Genomic DNA, 27,345 nt, shown 5'->3' on the forward strand with positions numbered 1-27,345 from the left:
AAGAATAATCCACAAAGTGGTACAAAAATCTTTCCCAGCTATTGAAACTATTAACATTAAATAAGGTACTTAATAGTAGACGAATATGTGTAGAGACACCTACGTTCACTCCAAGGTCAGCAGGCATATAATTAACTGAATTGCTTGAATTGTCCTCTCCAGGGTCACTCGTTATTGATGGAATGGATGTGTCCCGTGTATCTCTGAGTGTCTTGCGCCAACGCTTGTCGATTATTCCACAGGACCCGGTTCTTTTTACTGGAACAATCAGGTACAAGAGTCCATCCAGCCATGGCTGGTGTCTGATAAAAAGTGTCTCTCGGAATAGAAAAGTACAAAATTGTTTGGTTTGAGAATACATTGGTGGAAGATTCCTTAAGTGGAGGGTGTCTTAAAAATCTCAAATGCATGAAATTGGAACCTTTGTGAATGAGGCTCAGTATGAAGGGAAACGCGAAAATGTGTATGTAATGGAAACGAAAACCTCCAGGGGCCTTTTTCTGATTAATTAAAGCAAACCAAATTATTGAGAGAGCTTACTTCTTGAGAATCTACATCAAAAACCTCCTCCATGCCCAGTTCTGTCTGATTTCAAAGGCCATGTCACATTGGTATTAAGGATATGAACAAATAAATATATCATATAAACGGTTTGAGATTATTTTGCTAATCATTTTTTCAACTTTTGATTTAGGAAAAATTTGGATCCCACTGGCAGGATGGCTGACAGTGAATTATGGGAGGCCCTGCAGATAGCTCAGGTCAAGGGACTGGTGTCCGACTTGGGTGGACTTGGTGAGCGGAGTTTAATGGGGCGGTAGGAGAACTGTGAAGGGATACAGTGTCTCAAAATCTGAAGATACCTTTCCAAATGTGTTGTTTTAAATATGGCTGATTTCCCTTGGGAACAAGCAGTATTTCCCTTGTGTTCACATAGGATGGCAGCTTTTTTCGAGGTTAGCGTGCCTTCGTAATGTAGGTAAACAATCAACAGCAGGAAAACTGGTATTTCTGGGCTGTTTCCAGTCTGAACAAGATATGTTACCAGGAATAGGTACTGCGATCAGTGGAGCATTCAAAGTGTCCCTAGAAGCACCATGTAGAGGGTTGTCACCCTCTGCAGTCACACAGATGTCTGTGAATGAGGAAGTTTATTTCAATGATAATCAATACATAACGGCACTTACTCATTAAGTAACCACCAGATAGTTACCCTCAAAAGTTCACGTCGAGAAGTCTTTGCAGGTCTGTTCCCATTTGATGGCAGATTTCCAGGTTTCAGAGGGTGGTGAGAATTTCAGTGTTGGACAGCGGCAGTTGTTTTGTCTCGCCCGGGCTTTCCTCCGCAAATCTCGCATCCTCATCATGGATGAAGCCACGGCTTCCGTCGACGTGGAGATGGTGAGTGGAAATAAACTTCCATAGCCATCAGTAAAACACTGTTGTTCATTAAGGTCATTTGATGGGTATGACATTGTGCGTACGTCATATTTAAATCTTTTGGAAGTTAAAGCTGATGAAAATCTTGAACATGTTTTCAGGACAAGACTTTGCAGGAGGTTGTGGCTGAAGCTTTCAAGGATCGAACAGTTCTGACTGTTGCTGTAAGTTCCATATTGTTTTACAGGAAATGCATTTTCTCTGATGTGTTTGTCAAACACTGGAGGAATGATATGAAAAGTCTTGGAGAATGTAATAAGGCTTGCTAGGAAACCTTTAGGTGCGAATTGTGTCAATCATGAGAAAAGATTAATCTTCATATTCCATTTTTATCATCGAGCTTTATGTCTCTTGTGGATGACTTATTCCTGATCACAGTATTGAAACCAAAGATTCCTTATGTTGCCTAAGCCTACAGGCTGGTAAAATCATGGGCGGGGGGGGGTTAAAATAATATTTAGTCTACCAGTTGGTAAAGAGCCCTGGATGATTTTTGTGTAGGAAAATTCTTGTAATTTATGTTATCTTTTAATAAGGATAAACTCCAGTCAGTGCACAGTAGTACTTTCCATGGACGCCCTCAGATTTACGTAGGTTGAAGGCATACAAAGGCACCTAAGGTAGCGCTGAATACCCACATCTGTCCACATCTAAAGAGAGGAGACAACGAGAAGCAGTTTACAGTTTTAGAGGCGGGAAATCCCAGGAGAGTATTCTGGATAAAACCCAAGGAATCATGAGGGACTGGAAACCAATTGACATGTGGATTGAGCCGGGAATCGAACCTGGGCTGCAGGGGTGAAATGCCAACCTGACTCCCCAATCTACTTATGACTGAAAAACCTGCACATTCCCCCATAGGAGTTCAATCTCAAGCAAACAGATGCAAGGCAGAGAAAGTACCACCATTATGTCGGTCAAACCTTCAGAACAAACCCGAGTCAATCTTGTGAATTAATTGATTAATACAGAACTTAAAAGTTTTGTCAATGTAAGTCTTGTGTGGATCATAGAAGGAGGACACTGAAGGAGTCGGAACTCGGGCACTTCAAAGTGTTCAATGATCGTTGCCGCCGAGTCAGACGAATAATAGTAAACATTCCAAAAATGCTCGATTACTGCCTGCAGATTAGGCAGACAAGCAGGACCAGCAATATCCTTGCAATACTTGAAGTGTTTTGCTTGCAATTAAATTCAAATTATTGCTTTGACCAGGAAATACATAATCCATGCAAAGTTTGTAATTTTATTCTCCTCCCTTCAATACATCAGTTTTCAAAGACTTGGCACAAATTTGGCTAAGACTGGCCAACAAAATGTTGACTACTACTGAAAAATTGAGTTCAAAAGGAACAAAATGCACTAATCCATCACGGGGAGTGATCTTGAAATCTCGTAAAATAGACTTTTGTGCAAATGCCATAATAAAAATTATTCAAACAAAGCACAAAAGATTGTAAACCACAGGGCTATTTATTCCCAAAATAACTCCTGAAGAAGTCGTTCATTAAGGACAATGACTGCACATGTGCATTTAGGGCACTCGGCCTATTGCAAACAACTGCGCAAGCACTAAATCTGATGTTATGATATCATACCAAGCACCAACAAATGCATGAATATTCAGTTTCCTAGACCTCAGTACACAAAGTTTTAAGGATGCAGATTACCAGTGAAAAATTGCGGTGCAGATCATAGGGCACAAAGGGGTTTCATCGTGAAACAGATGGTGCATAGCACGCGCTCACTGCACTCTGGCTATGGACATACCGGGTATGCCAGAAAGCGGTACTTGGCCAGATGTTACAGCCTGGGCAGTTTAAACTCCTTCTGTGTCCTTCCTCTATGTGTAGATATTCTACTGTGTATCATTGGATGAGATATGCCTAAAGCTTGTACATTGTATTCAAAAGCATGTATTGAAGGAGTCAGGTAGGCACAATGATACTTTTTTTACCTTCCATTTCTGTGACCCGAGGTCCAATTTCAAGAAGGCTTACGTGTCAACTGAGTTTTCTGTCCCTCCCTAAAGCTCTGGGTTTTCTGTGGAATATCATTCTGGGGTTTTCTTCGCTCTGGTAATGCGGAAAACTTCTTTGTCTTCTCTCTCTTGGTTTCTTCGTGCCTCCAAGCTAGAGTGCTTGGGCACTTTTGAGGAATGCTGTGTAATTACTAGAAACAATTGAATACAAATAGATTTAATCTTTATCTTTGAACTAATTGTAAACAGTGAAGAGATTTTGTTGAAACTGTTTGCACTGCAGCATGCAAAACAGTATTTACAGTAAAAAGGCTAAATGCACGTGCTTACAAATATTTTTGAAATATTTCGCTATCCTTTCACAAACCTGTAGTTCTGATTTTTTGTCTTGTGTCTTAGCACCGAGTTGAGACCATCATGAATTGTGACACCATTTTGGTCATGAGCAATGGAGAAATTGTAGAGACGGGACCCCCGCAGCAGCTTCTGGCCATGCCTGGTGGAGAGTTTGCTGCCCTCGTCCAGGCCAGCAGCAGTAGGGTCAGGTGATTCAATCAGGTGATGAGACATGGCCACAGGGCTCGCTAGTCGTGATTTGAAGGCAATGGTATAACCTGCACGGAGTTGATTCTGGTCACAAGGTCGTAATGCTTTAAAAAGACCTCCTCCTAGTCATGGCCTAAGCATTGTGCCAGCTTTTTGACAAAGTAAAATTGTTTTTGACATCCTTTCTTATTGCACTGCTCTCATACTGTTACATGATTTTGTCTTTGTAACAGTCGCAATGTGGGCATGATCTGATTACCTGTACATGGTATGATCATGTGACTTGATCAAATAATGGCCAGGCATTGAACACTGGCATAAGAGAAAAGGAATCTTCAAAACTAATTCATAATTATTCCTTTAACCCTAAAAGAGCCGGGGGTGGGAAGGATCCATCCCCCTGGACATTTTTTCTAATATTGCCATAGTGCACATTTTCTGGAAGCTGAACCTTTAAGAGTTTTCAAGAGTTTTAACAAAAGTGAGCAGGGTACAGCCGGGTTCTTGGGGGGGGGGTGCCAGAATCCCCCCCCCCCCAGCTATGAGAGGGGTTAAAATAACCAGGTGTTTTGGAGGGTTAAAGATATTTCCCCGCAGAGAATATGTACTAAGTGCACTGATGGCCTATAAACTCTGAGCCATCAAAGCTAAGCACATGGAAAATGGACAAGCTGTTGAACAATACGTAAGCGGTACACAATTATTACTATTAACTTTTCTGGTAATGACACCAAGGATTCCTCAACTGAGCACCTTAGGCATTGTAGCTCATTACATGTATGCCAAGTTTCAACAAAATTGAACAAGGCATAGCATAGGTCTTGGGGGAGCCAGTTTCCCCCCCCCCCAGCTGTAAGATGGGCCAAAATAACCAGGCTTTTTGAGGGTTAAAGATATTCCCATGTACATGTGCTAATCTCATCGATGACCTGTAAACTTTGAGCCATCAAAGCTGTGTACAAGCTTTTAAACACTATGTAAGCAGTACACAATATTATTACTGTATTATTACTTTTCTGATAATGATACTGAGGAGACCATCCAACCTGACCCAGCTGTAGGCTTTCGCCAAGGAAGAGTGGACCAACATATCATAGGAGACATGCAGAAAGCTTGTGGACACTTATAGGAACTGTCTTGAGGTAGTCATCAAGAACAAAGGCTACGCTATTGACTATTAAGAAAAGACAATGGACTATGTAAACCTGGGGTATGAATACTTTTGAACAGGAGCAAAAAAGAAACCCGGGTCGTATCTATTATTATGCAAAAGAAGTTCAGCCAACACACATGTGGGTTTGTGTATTGCAACAATTCGACAAAAGATATAGTGGAAGTACCAACATAATAGCTTTTATAAATGAAGAATTTAGAGAAGTGAGTTATTTTCCAAAGGGTATGAATACTTTTGAGCACAACTGTAGGTATAAACTATTTAAAGTTGCCATATAGCAGAAGTTGTTAATGGAGACTACTGTAATGTATTCACCAACAAAAGGGTTGTTGCACTTTTAATGGTTCCATCATTATCCCATGATACCGTTTAGTTTGAATCAGAATGTTATCACATGCTTTGAAAAAAAATTATAGCATATTTTGCATAATGAGGATTTTAAACATTGCATGTGAAAAGTTGTTTGGAACTCCATATTATCAGAAGTACTGTTATTTTGTACAGGTAATCTGTATGATTAATTTTATTTTACTTAGATTTTTAATGTTTTATTGCATTTACTTTTACTGTTTAAAATCTGCATTATTTTCTACCTTTATATGCTGTTGTAATTCACTGAAATTTCTAAACTCCACAAGTTTTGTAATAGTAAAGAATTTGATCCTGGCAAAAATCAATGCAAGATTACTTTTTTGCACATCATGGTGCATTTTAAAGCAGTTTATGTTGTTCATGGATGAGTCATTGCCCACAAGAAGTTATAAAGTCACCTTACATTTGTGCATGAGTTGTAATTTGGCTCAATTCATGGTTTATAAATATCTGTCTTTCATGATTTAGGCCAAATTTGTATTAGATAATCCTATAATTCATACAGTGGTGTTACTATGGGGGGGTGCCCCCATTGGAAATGTGTGAATAATTTCTGTTGAATTTATACATGTATAGCTATACAGCTGCAGCTTATTTGCTCCTGGTGCCCCCTTGAAAAAAATTGTGCACCCCTGGGGTGCCTCCCCCTGGACACTTAGGCCTAGTTATGCCACTGCAGTCATAATAGCAAAACTACTGTAACTTTGGGTAAAAAATTGTATCCGGGTGTGAAAAGAGCTGAATTTTTGGAATAAACGAAAATAAATGTAACACAACCTTGAAACATGAGGGATACTTTATTACCGAAAAACCAACAGCAAAATGAACAACCATAAAACATTACCAGTTACTTGTCTGCTTTTGTACAAGGGAGGATCATTGCTGTGAAATGATCAAGCCAGATGTAATGTTACAATTGTCTGTTGTGCAGCTAAAGAAGTGAGCCGAAAAGGTGCAAGTTAAATCATGAAACTGGAGGTAGGGCCTATTTAAAATTTAATTTAAAAATTAAACACCACAGAGAAAGACAGAATTTTATGAATCAATTTAATTTAATCAATACCATGACATCTCTGTAAAGTTAAATTTTGCAAATAAATGAGTGATCAAGAATCAAACAAACTGACTCTTGATTTGATGTCATTTCCCCCACCAAAGATGATAAATCTATAGTTCACTAACTGAACCAACCATGTGGCCAAGTAAAAACTGAACTTGATTAGCGTCTGAGGTTTTGAAAGAATGGGGGTGGAGTTTTTTTCTTTCGAGACAGCCATCATAAGGTGATAAGGCTCAACTTATCACCTATTTGAAATCTCTCGATTTCACCTCAGTGTTTCCCCCTCTTACTATTTTTACTCTTAAAAAAAATATCTGGACCATTTTTTCAACATTGTACAATACATTAACTTGATAATGTAAACATAGCCCTCATACCGAGTTGTACTTGCCACACCATGATGACGTCATCAGGTGTCGAATTACAAGAAAGTAAAATGTGATTTTCTTTAATCTTTAAAATCCATATAAATTCCACCGCGAGATACCTCATAGTGCATTTTGCGGCAAATGACAGTGTAAACTTTTAGGCCTTCAGTTTTTCTCGTGTACGTAAAATAACCTGACCGAAGCTTTCGGTGGAAACTAGCGCCTAGTTAATTTGAATAATTCACGATGCGAATATTCAACCTTTAATTTGATCGAATATCCAAATATTTGGTCTTATCTACCGGCAGATTGTTGATGGTTGAACCGTACACAAAATCAGCTGCAATAATGTACACAATTATAAATTAATTTTGGGTTTTTGCCCGGCCCGACGTGTATTATAACACTGTATACTCTGTGTTTACCCCCGAAGGCTTGTGAAAAAAAACCCACAAACGTACTCGGGTGGGACTCGAACCTACTCAAACCCCCATCCTTGGAAACACACAATTGTACTTTATAATCACTATAATAGATTCTCACGTCTAGAGTATCTCCAGCCACAATTTAGCAAGATTTAAGAGAGGAACAACACTTCTTGCCCTGTTGAAAATTTCTGTTCCTTTTCAATTGTGTAATCAATAATTCTTTTGGGTTGTAAGATCTCCGTCGTTCTTCATTTAAAACAAAAGAAAATACTCCCTTCCTTGTCATGAATGCATTCGAATATTGAAATTCCGAGAATAATACTCAAATATTCGGTAAGCGAGCAAAACATATTCAGATATTGAAAATTGTTGTGAACTTTTTAGGGTGTTAACATGTAGTCATTGGCAAGATAGAGTGTTAGACCCTTCCTCAGTTTTAATACCAACACTGACCAGCATCTTGTACTGTCGGCCAAGAGTTTGCAGAAATATTCAGTCTTAGGTGGCAACAATTTCTGCCTTAAACTGCACATTTTGCATTAACGGTATTGAACTGCACGTTTTCAAGTGTGGTGTGTGTACATCGGTTTAAAGAGACGATTTGTTTTCATTTTAGGCACAGGCCTATGCGGCAGAATTCATGCGTTTAAAACCAGGTTTGAGGCTACTTGGGCCATTTTATATGCTTTCGACAAGCAGTTGGCCCAATGGACGCGTGCAGTCGTAGTGTAAATGAATACATCGTCCAACCTGGATAACCAGTAGTGAGACATTGGCATCCACCCGGCTGGGTCCTTCCTTTTAGCCCTTCAAGCGTAGAGCTACATATTTTGTACGTATATGTGCGATTTCAATTGATGAATTCGTTGACACGGGTAATAAAAGGTGCGTAATCACGTTCTCACAGTTAGCGATTATTGTCATCACACTTGGTATGACTGTACCACAGACCCACTCAGATCATTAAACATAATTATAAAGAAGTTTTGTAGCAGCTGAAGATTCGACTTTCCTTTTATCAACGGTTTAAATCCAATTTGTGAGTGGAATTTTAAGCTAGGGGTTGTGCAACTGATGAATTTGAAGCGGGATTTTAGTGTTGCTGATCCAGCATGCACTGCATGCTATGAAAAAAGAATAAACCCGCCCTCGATGACGGAGAAAATACTCATGGAGTATGATTCTGGTGTGGTCTGGTACGCCAGTTTTGATACTTTAAAACTTCTGGTCCGTTACTGTTCTTTAAAAGTGCCAACCTATTTTGTGAAATGCTTCAGCATGGGACAGTATTTGCAGCCAAAACAATTAACGATTGTCTAAATTTCATGGTTTATTTTGTCTAAAGATGCAAATTACATGTAACAGTAACGACATTTAGATAATTTATGACATATCCGTTGGTAGTTTACGTTTTCACATTGTCTACACTGGGTGAGTAAAAAAGAAATACGGTACGGTCCACAGAATTACATTTAGGCCTAAGAGTCGGAATTCAAGGTTGCAGGTTTTGGGTGGTTTATGATCTGTGGCTTTGCAACTCTTGAGGCAAGCGTTCGAAGCAGAATTCCGATGCATCAATTTCATTTCATGTCTATTTTTCGTAAAATTGTGTACATTTTCAAAAGTTCTTACATTAAAAGAGAGCATGGCGAGTGTCGTAATGATTATTGGCGGCGCTGTTGTAAACCTCTCGGCAGAACTGTACATAAAAGGGAGCGGGCGCCATCTTCAGACTTTGCATAGAACCAAAATGGCTGATTACTTTGCAGTATTTTTACGCACCCGCCCACGGAAAAAAATCATGTGGAGTTGTGTTCCCGGGTAGTGAGGCATTGGGACACTCACGTCGCAATTCTCTCTGTATGCAGCTTCTACAATCGAAGTGACTATATACACGGAGAAGACAGAGAGTTGCCTATCGGTCGAAGTGCGGACCACATGAACTCATCGAGCGACTCGGACGATCAACATACGTGAGAGAATTCGAGTTTCGGGTGGGGGGTGGAGGGTACGATTGGATACGATTTCGCCTAAACATCAACGCAGCTGACAGTCGATATCTTATGGAATTCCATATCTTTATAGGCCCTACTCCAAATTAGACATGACTTGAATTGCACGTAGGCACAGAAGTCTTTCAAACATGTTGGACTAGAAAGATGCCAGTAAGACCCCCTCAACTACTAGTGTGCATTTTGCCTGGTTTACTCAGTCATCTGTATGGTGGCAACATAGAATTTTTTCGACCTACCGACCGACCCTCCCTTCTTCAAAGTGAAAACAGATTGGAACACCGTCGAATAGAAATAAGGGTTGCCCTCATAGAAGTCGTATGCACGAGTTAACTCAAGGAGGAGAAATTTTGTTCACCATGCATGTCCTTGAAACAGTTTCTTGGGATTCAGATACGGTGGTTTATTAAGATATTGCCCATCGCTCAGTTGTAGACGGGTCAATTCCTCAATATCCGCAGGGTTGCTAGTTTGACATGTTTGCCTAACAGAAAAACAATAAGTCTATTGTGGTCACAGTTCCCTTTGTATCCATGAAATATCAACAAAGTTCATGAGAGCAAACGAGTGATATAAAAGCCCACTGATGAGCTTATTTAAATTTGAGGCCCCTCTCTTATTATTCATGGAAAAGGGGAAATTAAACTCTATAGTCAGGTTAATATAAAATGAAACCATAAGTAGGCCTAGTACACCCTGGGGAGGCATATTCTCAAATTGTGTAAAGTACCATTCTGATAATTATGTTCGACTGAAAATGTGTTATCATATTTATCATTTTTGTTAGCTTGTCTAAAGTTCGACTATGATATTTACCAGTTTTATTGCAATGGCTAAAGTTTGCCTGTGACATCAAAATGTATTCATCGGTATGTTTGAAGTTTTCCATGAACTTCGAGCCCCAGTGCATTTCAATGGGTGGCTCATAAGATGGCTTTTGACACTATGCCTATGTACGCTGAAAATTGTATTAAGTCAGTTGGCTAAAACTTCATGCACGCTGTCTTTTTTTGATTAATTAATAAACTTTCATGTATGGGTAATTCTGAATAATTATAATTAGTCGTGAAAAAATGTCTTATTTGACTAATTTCTCAAACGATTAGTAATGCATGAAAATTAACTATTAATGCAGAAAACAAATTTATTAGTAATGCAGGAGAATTGATCAATAATGCATGAAAATTAATCTGTCTTTCTGAATGATTTCAGTTGTCGTGACTATGTTAACCGGTCACATTACACGCCACTTTCAAGGTTATCACACTTAAATAACAGTCTGAAAACAAGATTCCAATCGACATTTTCACTTAAATCTCTGATTAACATTGAGCAAACCCAAATTGTACAAATTTCCAAATCTTGAAACAAATACAAACCATATTCACATTTCAGCCTGGCGAGGGCAGGAAACCCGGGAACCAAAGTTCGTAAAGCCAAAAGAAGTCAAACCTTGGGCAAATTTGATTTGGTAACGATAAGGTTTAAAGAGATTGGTCAAAGAATTTTTCTTGTAAAATTATTTCGTCTTCATGACGACGTCTAATCCCCAATTGACGATAAGCAGATTAGCCCATTATTGAAATTAGTCCACTGATTTTAATCCGTCCAGGAACTTTACCCGTTCGTATACATCGATTTTAATTTGTTATTCTCCTAATCAAACTTGTCAACTGAGGAAATACTTGCATTAATATTTGCCTCATTTTTGACGAGTTTTTCACCCTGATTACATAAAATTTTCAGTGTAAGCGCATGTGTGCATCATTATGACATTATAAGTGAAAGGCCAACGTCTGTAGTTGTGACTTACTTCGTCCACAATTTTTGTGATAGAGTTTAGATATCCGAAAGTCCCGTAAAAGCCTGGCGGCTGGTTTGTCGGAGAACATTTGCTCCATTCATCATATAGAACCTAACTCTTGCTGAGATCAGTTATATTAGAAACAAACTACGTTATTCGGGCAAGTACATGCCTGTCCTGTATGAAAGATAAGCAATCCAATGAGCGAACTGTGTAATGAAATTAATTGCTCTCTTTCAGGGCCAATTATGCTCTCTGCGGACGTCCGGGCAAACTTCAAAGTTTGATCTGTAACTTTAAAGCTGAGCGAACTGTGAAAGATCAGTGTCTCACACAGCGCCATACTAAGATGGCGTTCGTTGGAAGACACACTGTAAACGTTGTGGCGGTCTGTGTAGTGTCTGGACTGAACTCTTTGAGTTTCAGTTCTTTGCAATCACTTCAGAGCAGCTTGAATGATTCCAAGGGGTTAGGCCTTGCAAGTCTTAGCTGCTTTTATGCAGCACTCACCGTCTCATGTCTCTTGACATCACCGGTCATGCTACAGAAACTTGGAACCAAGAAGACACTTATCTTAGGTTCGGTAGCTTACGGGCTGAATGCTGCCAGCAACTTCTATCCCAAGTTTTTCATTCTCATCCCATCCGCAATCCTCTGTGGTCTGGGGACGGGACCTAGTTGGGCGGCCATATCCACAATGCTAAATACTCTTGCTGTCAATAAGGCAGGGTTACGCAGCAGCCTCGCCGAAGTTCTCACGAGCCGGTATATGGCCTTTCAAAACGCGTCCTGGCAGATCTCGAACACTGTTGCGACATTTGTTCTGTCCCAAGTCCTCACAAGGCACGTATCAGAGGAGGGCCTCCTGGACAGTTCAAATTTCAGTTCTAGTTGTTGTGGTGCGCGGGACTGTGGTGCAGAGATACCTGAAGAGACGATAGGTACACTCCGGCCACCAGAGGTCCTGATCAGGATATTTTTAGGCGTCTTTGCGGCTAGTGGCCTGATTCTCGCTCCACTCATCGGCCTGTTCTTCATGGACAACGTCAAACCCTGTTACCTCCATGTATTGGCGAATCTGTCAGCCGAACAGAAACAGTCCAACTTGCTGGCAACACTACACGCCTTGAGAGAGCCACATCTGCTGATGCTCATGCCTTTCGCCGTCTTTATTGGTGCATACTATTCATTCGTTGTGGGAAATTTTACAAAGGTAAACTTAAATGCTGCCTTCAACATTTTGCTCTTGAAAATTTAAGTGTTAAGCTTAATGCCTAAGAATTCATATGTAATTTGTACACGTTCCTACTTCCCCTACAGTCGTTTGTCAGCTGCACACAGGGCGTTCACGACGTTGGTTACATCATTGCAGTCTTTGCAGCCAGCGACGCCATTTTCACCATCATCTTTGGATTGCTAAGGCAGTACGTGAGCAGACTGGTCATGCTGACGGTTGCAGCAACTCTAATTGAAGGAGCGTTCGTCTTTTCTGTGCTCTGGGATCCTGAAGAGAGACAGAGATGGCACTTGTTTGTTTTGGCCGTCGTATGGTCCGTGGGAGATGCAGTCTGGCAAATGCAAATTCGAGGTACGTGTCACGTATGTTCATGCCCGCAGCTAGTTTGTGCGTATGTATACTGAATCCCACTACAGCCAAAAGCCAGTAAAATGTTTCTTGACTCGAACAGTGGACCCCAAAAGGAATCGATCAACATCAAGCTCAAATATAGCTGTGTGCCCCTTATTTCCACACCGAAACACTCAAAGTAACTTTCGCTAACTTGCGAACGATAAAAATCCATTTTCTGTCAAATTTTTGCTCGTCTTTCTCACGTACCTCCAAAGTAACAGAGTCAGAAGTTGGAAGTGAAGCCAACATTTTAGAGGGAATTTTCTCATTTTGGCCTTGTTTTTCCTGACATTTCTCTACTTGTGAATAGTGCGGAATATCACGAAAGCTCTAATGAGTAAGTATTATGCAAGAAGGAAACTGTACGAATGAGAACTGAAAGTCTTTGTGCCTTTTAGTGTGCAATTTGACGTCATTGTACGTGCAATGTAGTGAAAGTCAACTCGTACCGGAACGCATTCGTTTCCAGGTGTGTTTGCATGCTTGTAGGCCCTACGCACCGCCGCTACCAACGCTGAAATAGACATGCCCCTCACTGTCTGCTGTTTAAAAGCGTTTTCAGCTTGTAGATGTACCAAGGGGATAAGACCTCAGTAGACCTTGACCTTGAAAATGGAAAAGGGCATGAATATCCATAAGCATAATAATATGATATTATATGAATAGTAAAGAAAATGGGTTAAAATTTATTGCACAAGATGACCTGTACATGTGGTTTTGACTCTGGCTGAATTTTATAATCTTTTGAACTGGTGTTTAACGCCCGGTTACCCTGTACATGTACACAGTTTTACAAATTGAAACAAAGTGGAACGTTACTGTCGTTCTTTATTGTGGAATGAATGCAAAATACATCATTACATAAAAATAATGAACGCTCGTGGGCGGTTTAACGTCAGTTCGGATTTTTAACACGTAACACAGGGGCAAATTTACCTGTTGTGCTGTGAAATAGTGTGCAGCAGTTCCCGGCCGGCGTCCGACCCGAGAATTATTACTCGATAGTCACATAACACGAAACAAATTCAGTAGTCTTCACATACTGGTGTCAGTAATAATTTTATTTCCCGTTGTTAACGTTGATTTTTTACAATAATTATCATAGTAATGTAACGAAATCCTTTTTTAATTAGGACTGCGCCAGTAGTGGAAACGCACACAAATCAACTTAAGAGAAAAGAACTGTTTTTACATTTGCCACTGGCTAACTGCCCTCCGGCATTTAATGAACAAAAATAATTGCATCATTTCGGATATTTACAATTTGGCAGTATGGATTCAAATAAGTACAGTAGAATCAGCCTAATAAATTTCTCGGCTGTATCCAATTAGCTCGCGGCTCTAGCCAGCAAATAACTGAATTAAGTGCCAACTTTGAACAATTTAGTCGACTCACATTATCACATCTACGATTATACAGCATAACAAGTAAATTATTCAATAATAACAGAATTACAGGAACTACAGGCATGGCTGAGATGAGGCAAGGGGCACAAATGTATGAAGATTACAAAATAAACTTACAGAATTTGTCAGGATATACATGTGTTTCAGTAATGGCACCCAACTGTAACTCATATACGCAACAGAAACAAATCAAAATGGCATTTGCCTTCACCAGCACCCAGTCACAAATCCTAGACAGGCAGTAGTGGGCTATAGTCTTTATAAAGAGTGTCCAACCCAGTTTCCAACAGAAGGAATGTAAGGGAGTGGCCCTCCCTTCTCTAGCGATACAAAGTACATGTAATTCAAATGTAAATGACTCTAATCCAAGGGCACGCTGAGCTCTGCTCAAGATTATTCAACGACAAAAGAGTCCTCCTTAAGAAAAGAACAAGCCAAAGTCTCAGTATGCAGTGAGCATAAGAAAAGAAGCACAAGAAAAAGATTTCTAAGTGAATATCAAGAAGGATTTTTGTTACAGTAATTTTAAAAATTACTACAAGAGTTATTACCAGATTTTTTTGTTAAATTTGTTATATCAGAGGCACTACATGCAATCAGTTCTTTTCGTTGTCATTCCTCATTTGCTCATTTGCATGCCCCTTTTACTGATTTCATTGCTCTTTTACTCATTCCGATGTGTATTTTACTCATTGCATTGTTCTTTTACTCATTGCCATTCCTCTTTCACTCATTTCATTGCTCTGTTACTCATTTGCCTTGCTCTTTTACTCATTTCATTGCTCTTTTACTCATTTCATTGCTCTTTTACTCATTTCATTGCTCTTTTACTCATTTCATTGCTCTTTTACTCATTTCATTGCTCTTTTATTCATTTTCAATGCTTGTTTACTCTTTTCATTGTATAAGGGTAGAAGCAAAGCTTTTACTCATTTAATTTTTTATTTTACTCATTTCATTGATTATTTACTCATTTCCATTGATCCTTTTCCTCATTTCATTGCTCTTTTACTCATTTGCATTACTCTTTTATTCATTTCATTGCTCTTTTAGTCATTTCCTTTTCTTTACTCATTTCATTGCTCTTGGACTCATTTCATTGGTCGATGTGCTCTTTTCATTGTTCATTTTTCTCTTTTATTGTTCATTTAAGGTTAAACTCAATGTGATTGCGTTCCTTTAAAACTGCAACTCTTATACCTCTGTGGCCAAATGAATTGCATAAAGTGATGCTTTGGTATAGTAAGCTCGACTAATGTCTAGTTTTTATCATTGCAATTTCTGTAAATGTATGTACTCTTGATCATTGAAAAAAATTTTTTTGATCCACGGTAGGGTGAAAACTGCAACTGCCTTAAATTTGGGTTGTGTTCGCTCCAGTTGTGGTGGTTGAAATATATTTTTGGGTTGTTCTAACCAAACAATATCGACCCATTTGTGGGTGATAAATGAACCACAAATTAATTGTAATCCTTAGACCTGGGTTAACACAACCCATTTTCGATAGTTTCAACCTCCTTTGGGGTTAAAACTTAACTTGGGTAAACTTCCCAGTAATCCGATGTGAAACGAACATGAGCGGTGAACAACGTTTATTGGTGCGACTGAGTGTCCACATTGTTTCTTTTGATCCCCGCAGTGTTTGTAGGTGCCTTGTTCCCGACTAACTACGGCCCTGTCTTCTCTGCCGTGTACCTCTTCATCTGCGTGGGTAATTGCCTGTCGTTTGCTGTTAGTATCCTTTCGTTCGTGTGTGTGTCTTACAAGATCTACGGTTTGATGAGTCTCTTGGGTGTATCCATGCTGTTGTATTACGTGGTAGAATATCACACCAGGAAAGGAAGTGGGGAATTGCGACAAAAGAGTGGAGTAAGTGGAACAGACAACGATCGCTCAGATGGAGACCCATTGGCTGATGTCGAAACTGAACTTAACTCAAATCAAGCAAAATTGGAGTAAAGATTTTTATGATCACGTCCAGAATTTTACCAGTTTTTTCAATAGCCCAATGTACTGATGACGTGTCACTGCGCTTAATGCAATGAAGGGTCGTCGTATGGCACGAGTAGGAGAAATAGTGCAAGTGCAAGTTACATTTGATCACAGGAAAGTAAAAGGCGCAGTCTTCATTTGTGCAGTATATTTTCCACAATTTAAAAAGATAATTGAATAAAACAACTGCCTTTCCGAAACTGAAGTAACCGTACTCATATGCTTATGATACACCGATGACCCTCTATCCCACCAGTGCACTGCGCGGTATGGGTAAACACAGTGATACGTCATTGGGTCGTAGGGCTATTGCTTTAAGAAACGCGGTTTATGTATATTACAGTTTTCCGGGCCGATGGTAAGCAGCATTCAAATTCGTGAACATGCATTCACATTCAAGCGATTTCTCAAAGCCCGTTATCCACGGGGTTCATTTTTCAAATTTTGCGCATTCAGTTTCGTTTCTAGACGTCGAATCGTGCACTTTCAAGTATTCAATTTAGGAACAGTATAATTCAATTTCACAATGCACAAGTGTCACTCAATATCACTCAGGGTGACTGGGAGGCAGATTCATCCCCAAATTTTCTTTCTTTTCATAAATCTTCAATATTCCAAGGTTGGCAGCCAGTTCTAGGTAATCTTGACCATTTCCCTCAAATGCTTCAATCAAACGACCACGATCAACATTGGATGTTCTTGTGTAGCGACCACGAGCTGCTGCCATCGATCTTATTTCAGTGTTTGAGATCACAGAATAACAGGTTCTCCCACTCAGGTGATTGCAGGGATTTCTCTGCCAGTGAAACACGTTCTCTTCATGGCGTAATTTGAAAACAATTATACAAACCTCAAACATTTCGAATTTACACTTCGATGAAAAACATTGCACAGATGTCGGAAATGCTTGCCAATTCACGAAATCGCATGCCCATTACAAGTACCACAGAGTGCCTGTGCGAATTTCACTGCTGTTCCGAGAATTTTCTAAAGTGAATAGCGACTTAAACTTTTTGTTCAACAAGAATTTGCAATCGCATGCTCATGGAGTTAAATCGAATTCTTTTGGCTTATTGAATGTTGATCTGGATCGTCATCAAGTTCGAGCTAAGTTGAATGAACCTAACGTTAATTGGAGCGCCAATTTTAAAAAGTGCGCGAGAAAACCTGCGTTATTATCAATATTTATTTGTGGTAATGACACCATGGATTTCTTAAAAGCGCCCTAGGCACTGTAGCTCCGCCTGAACCTGTAGAGAGGAGACAAGGAGAAGCTGTTACAGTTTTACAGGTGGGAGGAAAACCCCAGAGGAATACTCTAGGTAAAACCCACGGAATAAGGTATAGGACTGAAAACCCAATCCACGTGTGGACCGAGCAGGGATTCGAATCCGGACCGCAGAGGTGGAAGGCGAGGAAAGAACCACTACGCCAACCTGACTGTAATGTATCGATGACATGTTTCAAACACGATCTTTGCGGTATTTGACAGCAGGTAAAACACGCCTGCTTTGGGGGCTCACTTAAGGTTTGGCTAAGGTTGGTCGATTCCTCCAAAGTGGGCGTATTTGAAGCTAAGGAAAAAATGATCCTTTATTAGTGAAATATATGCACATACAGTTTGGATACTTCGTACTTTAAGTACAAAGACAAAAAGAACAACCAAGAGAATAAGGAAAATAACGCCGACGAGATTTGCATAGAAAATTGTCCAATGCATCTTCCAAATATGAGAAGCAAAACAGAATTTCAAAGCACATTCGTCCGCATCACCTTCCTTTTACAACCCTCAACGTACGACAAATTGAAAATAATAGCGGTATACAGCGGGACGATATGCCCAATTTCTGGCCAGGATAGTAACTGCAAGATCTTTGCCTTTTTTAACTGTGAGCAGCTAAAAGTCGTTTGTGGAAATGAGAAAATTAAGATCTTGAAGCTACTTACACATTTGAAAGAGTACATTACACGTAGGCCTATTTTTATTGCGGGCTAACAGATACGTGTAATTTCCGATTTTAGTGTGGTCGTTGGTTTGAAAAAAAAATCACCCGCGACGATCGTCTATTCAACAGCGCAACAAATTTAGCATCGCGTAGAACGTGCAGGCGCAATTGCAGAGAGCTGTGATTGGCAGAAACTAGTCGTAACCACGTGCACTCTTCGTGATTCACTACGGTGGTTCCGTTAAGTAAAATAAATTTTTCTGAAAGACCTTCAAGAAAACTGTATAACAGAACTACGAACCGGGTATTCAGTGATAAAACAAAGGACAGGTTTTGAAAATTGCGGATTTGGCTAAATTATGGAACCGATCAATCAACTGTACCTTGTGTTATTTTATTCTGTTTTCGTTTCATTTCAAACCTTTCATGAAACTACATCTGCAACTAGTTGCGGTAGTTCCATGACTTGTTCCACGTTGTGTACAGATAAAATATTTCTCTGTACTCAGCTAGAAACAAAGATACGGAAGTGTATTTAGGACAAGAAAAAAAATTATTTCTTACGTACGAATTAGTAATATGTATGTTGCACTGCATGACTACACGTCAGCTCATTAGGTCCCAAGGGGGACCAATAGAGGGCATGATTATCTTTGCGATAGATGCCCCTTTCGGGTGCACTCCTATAAATAGGCCATATGTCAGCCGAGCTCATTAATGAAAGTTATCCACTTAAGATATTCTATATTCGAGAGTCCTGAGAGCCATGGAATTGGAGAATTAAAGAAATATGAACCTCTAGCCTGGACTAAGGGCTTTCAATACTGAGCAATTTGAATGCAGTCGGGTCCGAAAGTGGCAATATATAGTCGTTTTGCAGAGGGATGCATTTTCAAAATGGCTACTTTCTAGGGAGGAAAGTTTCCTTTACTAAGGGAAAACAATATGTTTAATCCTCTGCACTCAAATTAATTGACACTTCTTTGACTAATAAATCACCGGTAAACGAATTTATACATTATAAATTAAATAAATTATTGCGGCTTGCCATGGCTGTGTGAGGGGAGGTACCTCCACGGATGGAATCCTGACCCAGACGGCCGCCGGCCGGGTAACAGAAAGTCGCGACAGAGTTCTTGCCTTGATCTTGGTGGTGAACTTGAGGCGACTTCGACATCCGGACTTGAACTGTGTGGGACGGTGGACAAGTGGCCGAACCAGCAGGCAGGATACTGGCTAGGCGTCCAATTGGGCGGGCACGGCTACTGGGCGTGGTGCGTGAGGAAGGTGTGACATAGGTTGGCCGGGTTGACACGGAGACGGGTCAGTGGCGGGAAGCCACAGGAGCTACGGCCAGTAACCAACACGGCAGGTAAGCCTTGTCGATGGGCACTCATAGGGACTAAAGGTGTGCTTGAAACCTCGGCATAACGGAAGAGCCGAGTGCCACGTCCACGCCCTGGGTCAGAATACGACGAAGACCGGAATTCCTCATCTTTTAAGTCCGACCAGACATTCCTGTGGCCAATCCACAGTTGAGGAATGTGGAGTGATTCTTGGCGCGATTAACTGGTCAAGTCAAGTGACTGGCCTTAACTTAATAATTTGCATAATCTTTACGGACTGTCACCATTACAAACTCTTAACACAATGGATGGATGTGAACAAGATTTATCACTTGATGAAATTCGCCCGATTGAAAGAGTTTTTAAGGAACAACAACAAATTCCACATGCTGGACTTTGATTAATCACTTATCAACCTTAATTCTTATGAAATTACCTGATAGTTTAAACTCGTAAACTTTCAGTTTTCTTCCATTTTCAGTTTCATTATATCTTATATTCTGCTTTTGTAAAGATTTCCGGGAGTGAGTTCCATATACAAATATCACTTGACACCCTGTGCACAAACCCTATGAGGCTTGGCTGAACAATACTAAGTGTTTTCAAGGACAATACTTTGATTTTTCTCACTGCTAAATTTGACTTATTGGGACATTATTATTGCTTTCTGAGGGCTAAAAGGCCCTGCAGGGGAAAATTAGTGACATCTGTATGTGGAAATCGTGTATGTGGAAAACGTTATAGGAAAGTATTGTAAATTATTTTGGGACACTATTCAGTGTTATTTTTTTACATGACTGTACGGATTTGTAGGTTACCAGAACGTTCATTCTGTTTGTGGTTCTTCCCTGTTTCGTCTTAAGCATCTTCCATATTTTAGCAATTTCTTAAACGATCGTGATATCAACAACAGCCCGTTCGCGACACACACACACACAGCTATGAGTAAATCAAGTCTATTCATGTACAAATGATCTTTGCAGAAGTTCATTCGCACGTGCACGGTTCGTAATACGGGTGTTTCACAATAGTGGGCGTCTCCAAGAGTTGGCGACGCGTTGACCAATCACAATGCGCGAAATCTGTCGACCCTTTCTAAATGTGCATTGGGTCGACAGATTTCGCGCATCGTAATTGGTTAACGCGTTGCAAACTCTTGGAGAGGGGCACTATTGTGAAACGCGCGTATTAACGAGCTGGCTTATTATCTTTTTTCTGTTCTCGGTCGAACATTTTGTTATCACATTTTACTGTTTTTTTATCAACTTGTCTAAAGTTCGATTGTAACGTTTACCAGTTTTATCGCAATGTCTAATGTTCGCCCGTGCCATTAAAAATTATTTAATGGTATAAAAGTCTGAAGTTTGAAATGAAGTTCGTACCTCAGTCCATTTTAGTGGGTGGCTCACGCATTTTGTCGCTGTGCGTGTGTAAACGCACGTTTGCATGATTGTAAAATCACAAGTGTAACACACAGCGCCACGATGGCGTTTGTTGGGAGACACACCGTGAACGTAGTGGCGGTCTGTGTGGTGTTCGGACTTGACTCTTTGAGTTTCAGTTCTTTGCAATCACTTCAGAGCAGTTTGAATGATTCCAAGGGGTTAGGCCTTGCAAGTCTTAGCTGCTTTTATGCAGCACTCACCGTCTCATGTCTCTTGATATCACCGGTCATGCTACAGAAACTTGGAACCAAGAAGACACTTATCTTAGGTTCGGTAGCTTACGGGCTAAATGCTGCCAGCAACTTCTATCCGAAGTTTTTTATTCTCATCCCATCCGCAATCCTCTGTGGTCTGGGGACGGGACCTAGTTGGGCGGCCATATCCACAATGCTAAATATTCTTGCTGTCAATAAGGCAGGGTTACGCAGCAGCCTCGCCGAAGTTCTCACGAGCCGGTATATGGCCTTTCAAACCGCGTCCTGGCAGATCTCGTACACTGTTACGACATTTGTTCTGTCCCAAGTCCTCACAAGGCACGTATCAGAGGAGGGCCTCCTGGACAGTTCAAACTTCAGTTCTAGTCGTTGTGGTGCGCGGGACTGTGGTGCAGAGATACCTGAAGAGACGATAGGTACACTCCAGCCACCGGAAATGCTGGTCAAGATATTCTTAGGCGTCTTTGCGGCCAGTGGCCTGATACTCGCTCCCCTAATCACTCTGTTCTTCATGGACAACGTCAAACCCTGTTACCTCGAAGTATCGGCGAATCTATCAGCCGAACAGAAACAGTCCAACTGGCTGGCAACACTACACGCCTTGAGAGAGCCACATCTGCTGATGCTCATGCCTTTCGCCGTCTTTATTGGTGCATACTATTCGTTCGTTGTGGGAGATTTTACAAAGGTAAATCGGAAGCTGCATCTGTCGCTATGTTCTTCTGAAACACTAGCTTTATGCCAAAGAATTTCTATCTAATTTGTACCAATCCCTACTTCCCCTACAGTCGTTTGTCAGCTGCACACAGGGCGTTCATGACGTTGGTTACATCATTGCAGTCTTTGCAGCCAGCGACGCCATTTTCACCATCATCTTTGGATTGCTAAGGCAGTACGTGAGCAGACTGGTCATGCTGACGGTTGCAGCAACTCTAATTGAAGGAGCGTTCGTCTTTTCTGTGGTCTGGGACCCTGAAGAGGGACAGAGATGGCACTTGTTTGTTTTGGCTGTAGTATGGTCCGTGGGAGATGCAGTCATGCCAATGCAAATTCGAGGTAAATACCAAACACACGAATGTGCTGGAGCTTACATGGCTTTTAGTTTTTTCAAGTTATGACCAAGCCTACATGTGCCATTTCAAATCAAACTTCATTACATAGGCCTGAATGATCTAACAAAACGATACAATTACAAGTAGGCCTAGGGTTGCGGCGTCCGCATTGCCTGACTACCGAAGCTTGGTGGGGTTAAGACTTAATTCTGGCAACATTCTTAGTGATCTGACATAACACTAACATGAACAATGAAAAATGTTGATTTAATTGTATGATTGCCCGTTCACATTATATTTTTAATTCTAGTGTTTGTAGGTGCCTTATTCCCGGCTAACTACGGTCCTGCCTTCTCTGCCGTGTACCTCTTCATCTGCATGGGTTATTGCCTGTCGTTTGCTGTTAGTATCCTTTCGTTCGTGTGTGTGTCTTACAAGATCTACGGTTTGATGAGTCTCTTGGGTGTGTCCATGCTGTTGTATTACGCGGTGGAATATCACACCAGGAAAGGAAGTGGGGAATTGCGAGAAAAGAGTGGAGTAAGTGGAACAGACAACGATCGCTCAGATGGAGACCCATTGGCTGATGTCAAAACTGAACTTTAATCAAACCAAGCAAAATTGGAGTAAAGATGTCTATAATCACGTCCAGAATTTTACCAGTTTTTTTCAATAGCCCAGTGTACTGATGACGTATCACTGCGCTCACTGCAATGCAGGGTCGCCGTACGGCAAGAGTTGGAGAAATAATAGTCGTGCACGAACAAGTTACATTTGATCACGAGAAAGCGAAAGCCGCAATCTTATTTACCATTTGTGCAGTAAGAAAATTTAAAATGATGATTGCACAAAACAACTGAGGTAATCGTACTCGTATGCTTATGATACACCGATGACCCTCTATCCCACCATTGCACTGCGCGGTATGCGTAAACACAGTTACGTGTCGTCTGTACGATGTATCAGTGACGTTTTCCAAAAACGGTCCTGGCAGTCTGTGAAGCCAGGGATCACACAGCTGCTGGGGGGGGCATGGTAAAGGTTTGTCTAAGGTTGGTTGACTCCCTTGAAGTTGGTTATTTGAAGCTAAGGATACAATTTAAGAATCCTAAAGCCGCATGGGATGCCACGGAGGACATTACAGGTTACGCTAAGCGGAACAAGTTAGACATGCAAGCTGATGATTTAAAGCAATTTTTAGACGATCTGAACCAGTGCTATGGGCGATTTGATCAAGACATCTTACATCACATTCTTGCCCATGATCAATTGCGTACAAACTTGATGTCTCGGTTAAATGATCACAGCAAGCTGCAAATCTCAATTTCAAAATATGCCGCTGACACTGCTATTACTGGACTGATTACTAACAATTGTGATATTGACAGTGTTGTAGTCGAGTACTTTCCGAGTACCAACTGGGTAAGGGGGAATAAAGCCAGAGTGCACAGGCATTTGATGGTAAATGTGCAAAGGTAAAATTACAAAATAAATGTTAGACTTCAGGCACTCCCAGTTGTGTGAAATTTAAGTTTTAAGGAGAAAGGTACTCGGAAAGTACTCGGCCGGGAACTTTCCGAGTACTTTTGTCCTAACAAGTTAATTTTAATCAAACAGTGAGTGTCTGAAGTCATTATGTTGCTTTGTAATCTTACCTTTATGCATGTACCATCAAATGCCGATGTACTTCAGCTTTGTTCCCTCCTAACTAGTTAAATATTTGATGGAGAACTTGGTTCTCAAAAAATACTCGATTACATCACTGGATATTGAGTATAGAAATGAGATTTGTAGATTTGTTGAGTGGTGCCATCGTAATCACCTGATTTTGAACGCACAAAAAATCAAAGAAATGATATTCAACTTCTGTAAAACAACTAATAGCACTGGACCTATTATAATCAACAATACTCCTGTTGAAGTGGTTCATGAGTTTAAGTACTTGGAGACAATTGTTGATGGCAAACTAAATTAGAATGTGAATACAACTAGAATCTCCCAACTATCTAACCAACGGCTTTGCTTTTTAAGAAAATTAAAATCTTTTTACGTTAGTAGTCAGAATTTAAAGCTTTTCTCTCAGAGTACGGTTCAGTCGATTATAACCTTTTGCTGTATTAGCTGGTTTAACCCACTCTCTTTGTGCAATCACGGAAAACTCCATCGCATAGATAAGCAAGCCCGGAGGATTATTGGGGTCGATTTTTTGGGTATACATGAAATCGCCCAACGTCATGTTACAACAAAGTTCAATGAAATATTGTCTGATTCTACCTACCCCCTCAATCCTTTCATTATTCGGAATCGATCTGGTAGGGTGCGCCAACTTGCACTCAAGACAAACAGACTCAGTTGTCTTTCTTGCCATGAGCCATCCATATTTTGATTTCATCTTTGACTAGATAGGTCTAATGTGTACTTTTAATCTACTTTATCTTACTAGACTGTGATTTTTGTGTTGATTCCACCGTTCCAGTGTTTCTAATGCTTTCTAAGACCCTCTATTAGTTTGTTTATATCCTTTGTACCCCCCTCCATCCACCCATTTTCCCTCCTCACCGTCCTCCCTATTTTCCACCTTCCTATATTTGTGTTCTTCCATCGTTCCCTTCCTTACAATTTTACTCCATCGTCATTGTAATTTTGAATCTGTAAAATGTGTATTGTTGTAATTGCTGTAACTGCGTGTATCTATAATCTATTGGTATCTTTAGGTTCTTAATATATGTTTTAATGGTAATCTTATATTGTACACTGGGGAGGTAATTTTTGTGCTTCTTATGCTTTAAGCATGAAAATAAATGTTGGAATCTGGAATTATCCTTTATTAATGACATAAATGCAAACAGTTGCTTCACATTTTGAGTACAGAGATGAAAAGTACAACCAAGAGGGTACAGAAAGTAACGCCGACGAGATTTGCATAGAAAATTGTCCAATACATTCCCCAGACATGAGAAGTGAAACCAAACTTCAAACCACACTCATTTGCATCATCAAACGTACGACAAATACGGGCGATTCACAATAGTGCGCCACCTGGAGTTTGCAACGCGTTGGCCAATTATAATGTGCAATATTTGTCGACCCTTTCCAAACGCACATTGGGTCGACAAAATTTGCGCATTATGATTGGTCAACGTGTTGCAAACTCTTGGTGGCGCACTATTGTGAAACGGCCGTATTGAAAATAATAATGAGAGAAGATGGCTGTGCCCTTTTCTTGAAACTGACTTGCCAAAGACACTGAAACAGAAAGGGCCAAATACACCGGTGTGAATACATTTAAAAATTGTATGTAACTTACTTGCTTTAAAGTGTATCGTCATTATGCTATAATTTTATGCGGTCAACGAAAACGTTAATGACGAATATAATTAGGCCTATGTAGTCTCATTCGACAACCAGAATTAGAAGCCATTTCTGCGGTGGCACAACGCTCGTGGACAGGTGGTACGCGCGCGTTACATACCTCTTCTACCAATAGGGTGTCGTGATTTGCCAAATGTACGCTTGCGTCAAGCTGAGGAATGTGCGTGACGGTGTAGTCGCACCGCAGTATGGCGTCCAATCGGATAAAGGCGGCTTTTCATAGTTAGTTGCGTTTTTTGGATGCGTTACGTACACGCGTTCATGCGTTTCACTTTCACGGACACAAAAATCGACTCCATAAACATGGAGCGGTTTTGGCTGATACGCAACGCTTGGCGCATGTGTAGACGTGTGTATGGAAAGACACCATTGATCTATTAGCTCAAATTCAAAACAGCTTTTTGCCTAATCTATATAGTTCTTCATATTAAGAGTCTTCGTTTTAAGGTTGAATGCTTAATAGAAACCATTCAATAACTTCTAAATATTTAGTTAACTCACTGTTTTAAATTCAAATGACAGAAAAAAGGAACAAATTGCATAGTGTACAGACACAGATATAGCTAACGGGGGTTAGTAAAGTCAAGTGTTATAAAAATAATTTGAGAATTGTATCAATTACCTCACTGAAAAATTGCTTATGTAAAGTGACATGTTGCTTTGATTTCTGGTTAATTTCAATCCCCAAATGAGTTTTAAAAGGCACTTTTTCCAACCCAGTTTTAATTAGTCCTATTACTCATGGCATCTAGTTGTTGATCTTATTATTTTTCCTCTTTCCTGCACCATTTCACGTTATCTGAAAACGACATAAAATGAAACAAGACAACTATATGTCGGGAGGGACGTAAGCGCAGTTGTAACCCCCTGCTCTATGGAACGCAAAAGAGGCATGTAATCGTTTGATGCACCTTAACAATCGGCGATGCATATTCTCAATCGGTGATGGTCTCTACCAGTGGTCATGTTTGCAATCGGTGATCAACTGTGCAATCAGTGATGGACTCTCACTACCGCAGATCAACTTTTCGATCGAAGACGGTCTTTTGATATAGGTGATGGACTTTAAATTGTGATGTGTGATTAAATTTGTGATGAACTTACACTACTGGCTGTTGATCAACTTTGCGATCACGTAGTTCTGGAAACCCTTCGTGTGTTTTCAAAGGGTAAAAATGTAGACAAGTTCCAGACAATATAGGGTGTAGCTCAAGGAATGTTGTAAACCGATTGAAAACTCCAGCCTGCTTTGTCTTTGCCAGTTGCCATGCACTTTTAACTTGGGACTAGTACTGGTTGTACTTAAACTTCACTTCTCGCTGTACTGGTTTGCTAACTTGTGCATGAAATCCATCGCAACTCACTTCGGGTTGCCAAGAAAGAGCGGGATTCTACTGGGCTGTCATATAACAAAATGGCGCTTATATATCACACAGTATTCTGAAAATAAACGAGTCCTTTTTGAACCGCGATGAATATACGGCACTGATTCAAAACGTGCATGTCATAGACAAAGCTTGTACAGAAATTATCTCTGAGATCTCGTTCATGTTTATAGAAACTAAAATTTCTTGAAATAAACGACAAGCTGTATACGGCGATGTTTAATTGACAACGCAGTGTTATCTTGGATTTCTCAATAAACAAAAAGTGCGTCAACTAGAAAGTGACAGAGTGAGAAAAAATCTCGGTAAAAATACCCTATTAGCTGAAAAACAAACAAAAACAAAACAAAAAACTGGCCTAAAGTAATTG

The 27,345-nt window shown here is 40.3% G+C and overlaps 2 protein-coding genes and 1 long non-coding RNA gene across 10 annotated transcripts in view; 2 read left to right on the top strand and 1 right to left on the bottom strand.

Moving 5' to 3' along the window:
* LOC110976763 (ATP-binding cassette sub-family C member 9-like) overlaps positions 1 to 6,635 on the top strand; it is a 30,127-nt gene extending 23,492 nt beyond the window's left edge. For all 4 annotated transcript variants that reach the window (XM_087136295.1, XM_087136301.1, XM_087136308.1 and 1 more), the window contains 5 exons: positions 163 to 271; positions 695 to 795; positions 1,268 to 1,401; positions 1,542 to 1,604; positions 3,821 to 6,635. In XM_087136295.1, coding sequence (XP_086992421.1) covers positions 163 to 271; positions 695 to 795; positions 1,268 to 1,401; positions 1,542 to 1,604; positions 3,821 to 3,970 — 557 coding nt within the window. In that variant the 3' untranslated portion in view covers positions 3,971 to 6,635. The remainder of the gene's footprint in view (positions 1 to 162; positions 272 to 694; positions 796 to 1,267; positions 1,402 to 1,541; positions 1,605 to 3,820) is intronic.
* Positions 6,636 to 8,988: 2,353 nt separating this feature from the next.
* LOC110976809 (N-acetylglucosamine transporter UNC93A-like) lies at positions 8,989 to 25,045 on the top strand. Of its 4 annotated transcripts, none has more exons than XM_087136325.1 (4): positions 8,989 to 9,342; positions 11,426 to 12,398; positions 12,506 to 12,773; positions 21,955 to 22,062. In XM_087136325.1, exons 1-4 carry the CDS (start codon positions 9,308 to 9,310, stop codon positions 21,984 to 21,986), a joined length of 1,308 nt encoding a protein of 435 aa, XP_086992451.1. In that variant the 5' UTR covers positions 8,989 to 9,307; the 3' UTR covers positions 21,987 to 22,062. The 4 variants fall into 4 exon arrangements, with proteins under 4 accessions (XP_086992451.1, XP_022086112.2, XP_086992454.1 ...); XM_022230420.2 differs by lacking the exon at positions 21,955 to 22,062 and adding an exon at positions 15,862 to 18,163; XM_087136328.1 differs by lacking the exons at positions 8,989 to 9,342; positions 11,426 to 12,398 and adding an exon at positions 22,529 to 25,045 and having other exon boundaries at positions 12,708 to 12,773; positions 21,955 to 22,222.
* LOC110976812 (uncharacterized) lies at positions 9,748 to 14,852 on the bottom strand. 2 transcript variants are annotated; one of them, XR_002597857.2, is made up of 3 exons: positions 14,340 to 14,852; positions 13,265 to 13,420; positions 9,748 to 12,689 (listed from the first exon to the last, which is right to left on the bottom strand). It is a non-coding gene; the product is annotated as an uncharacterized LOC110976812 (long non-coding RNA). The 2 variants fall into 2 exon arrangements; XR_002597858.2 differs by having other exon boundaries at positions 9,748 to 12,753.
* Positions 25,046 to 27,345: the final 2,300 nt, after the last annotated feature.

The sequence above is a fragment of the Acanthaster planci genome, linkage group LG01, assembly GCF_054643075.1.
Source record: "Acanthaster planci isolate LZ-2023a linkage group LG01, COTS_SCS, whole genome shotgun sequence".
NCBI classification, from domain to species: domain Eukaryota; kingdom Metazoa; phylum Echinodermata; class Asteroidea; order Valvatida; family Acanthasteridae; genus Acanthaster; species Acanthaster planci.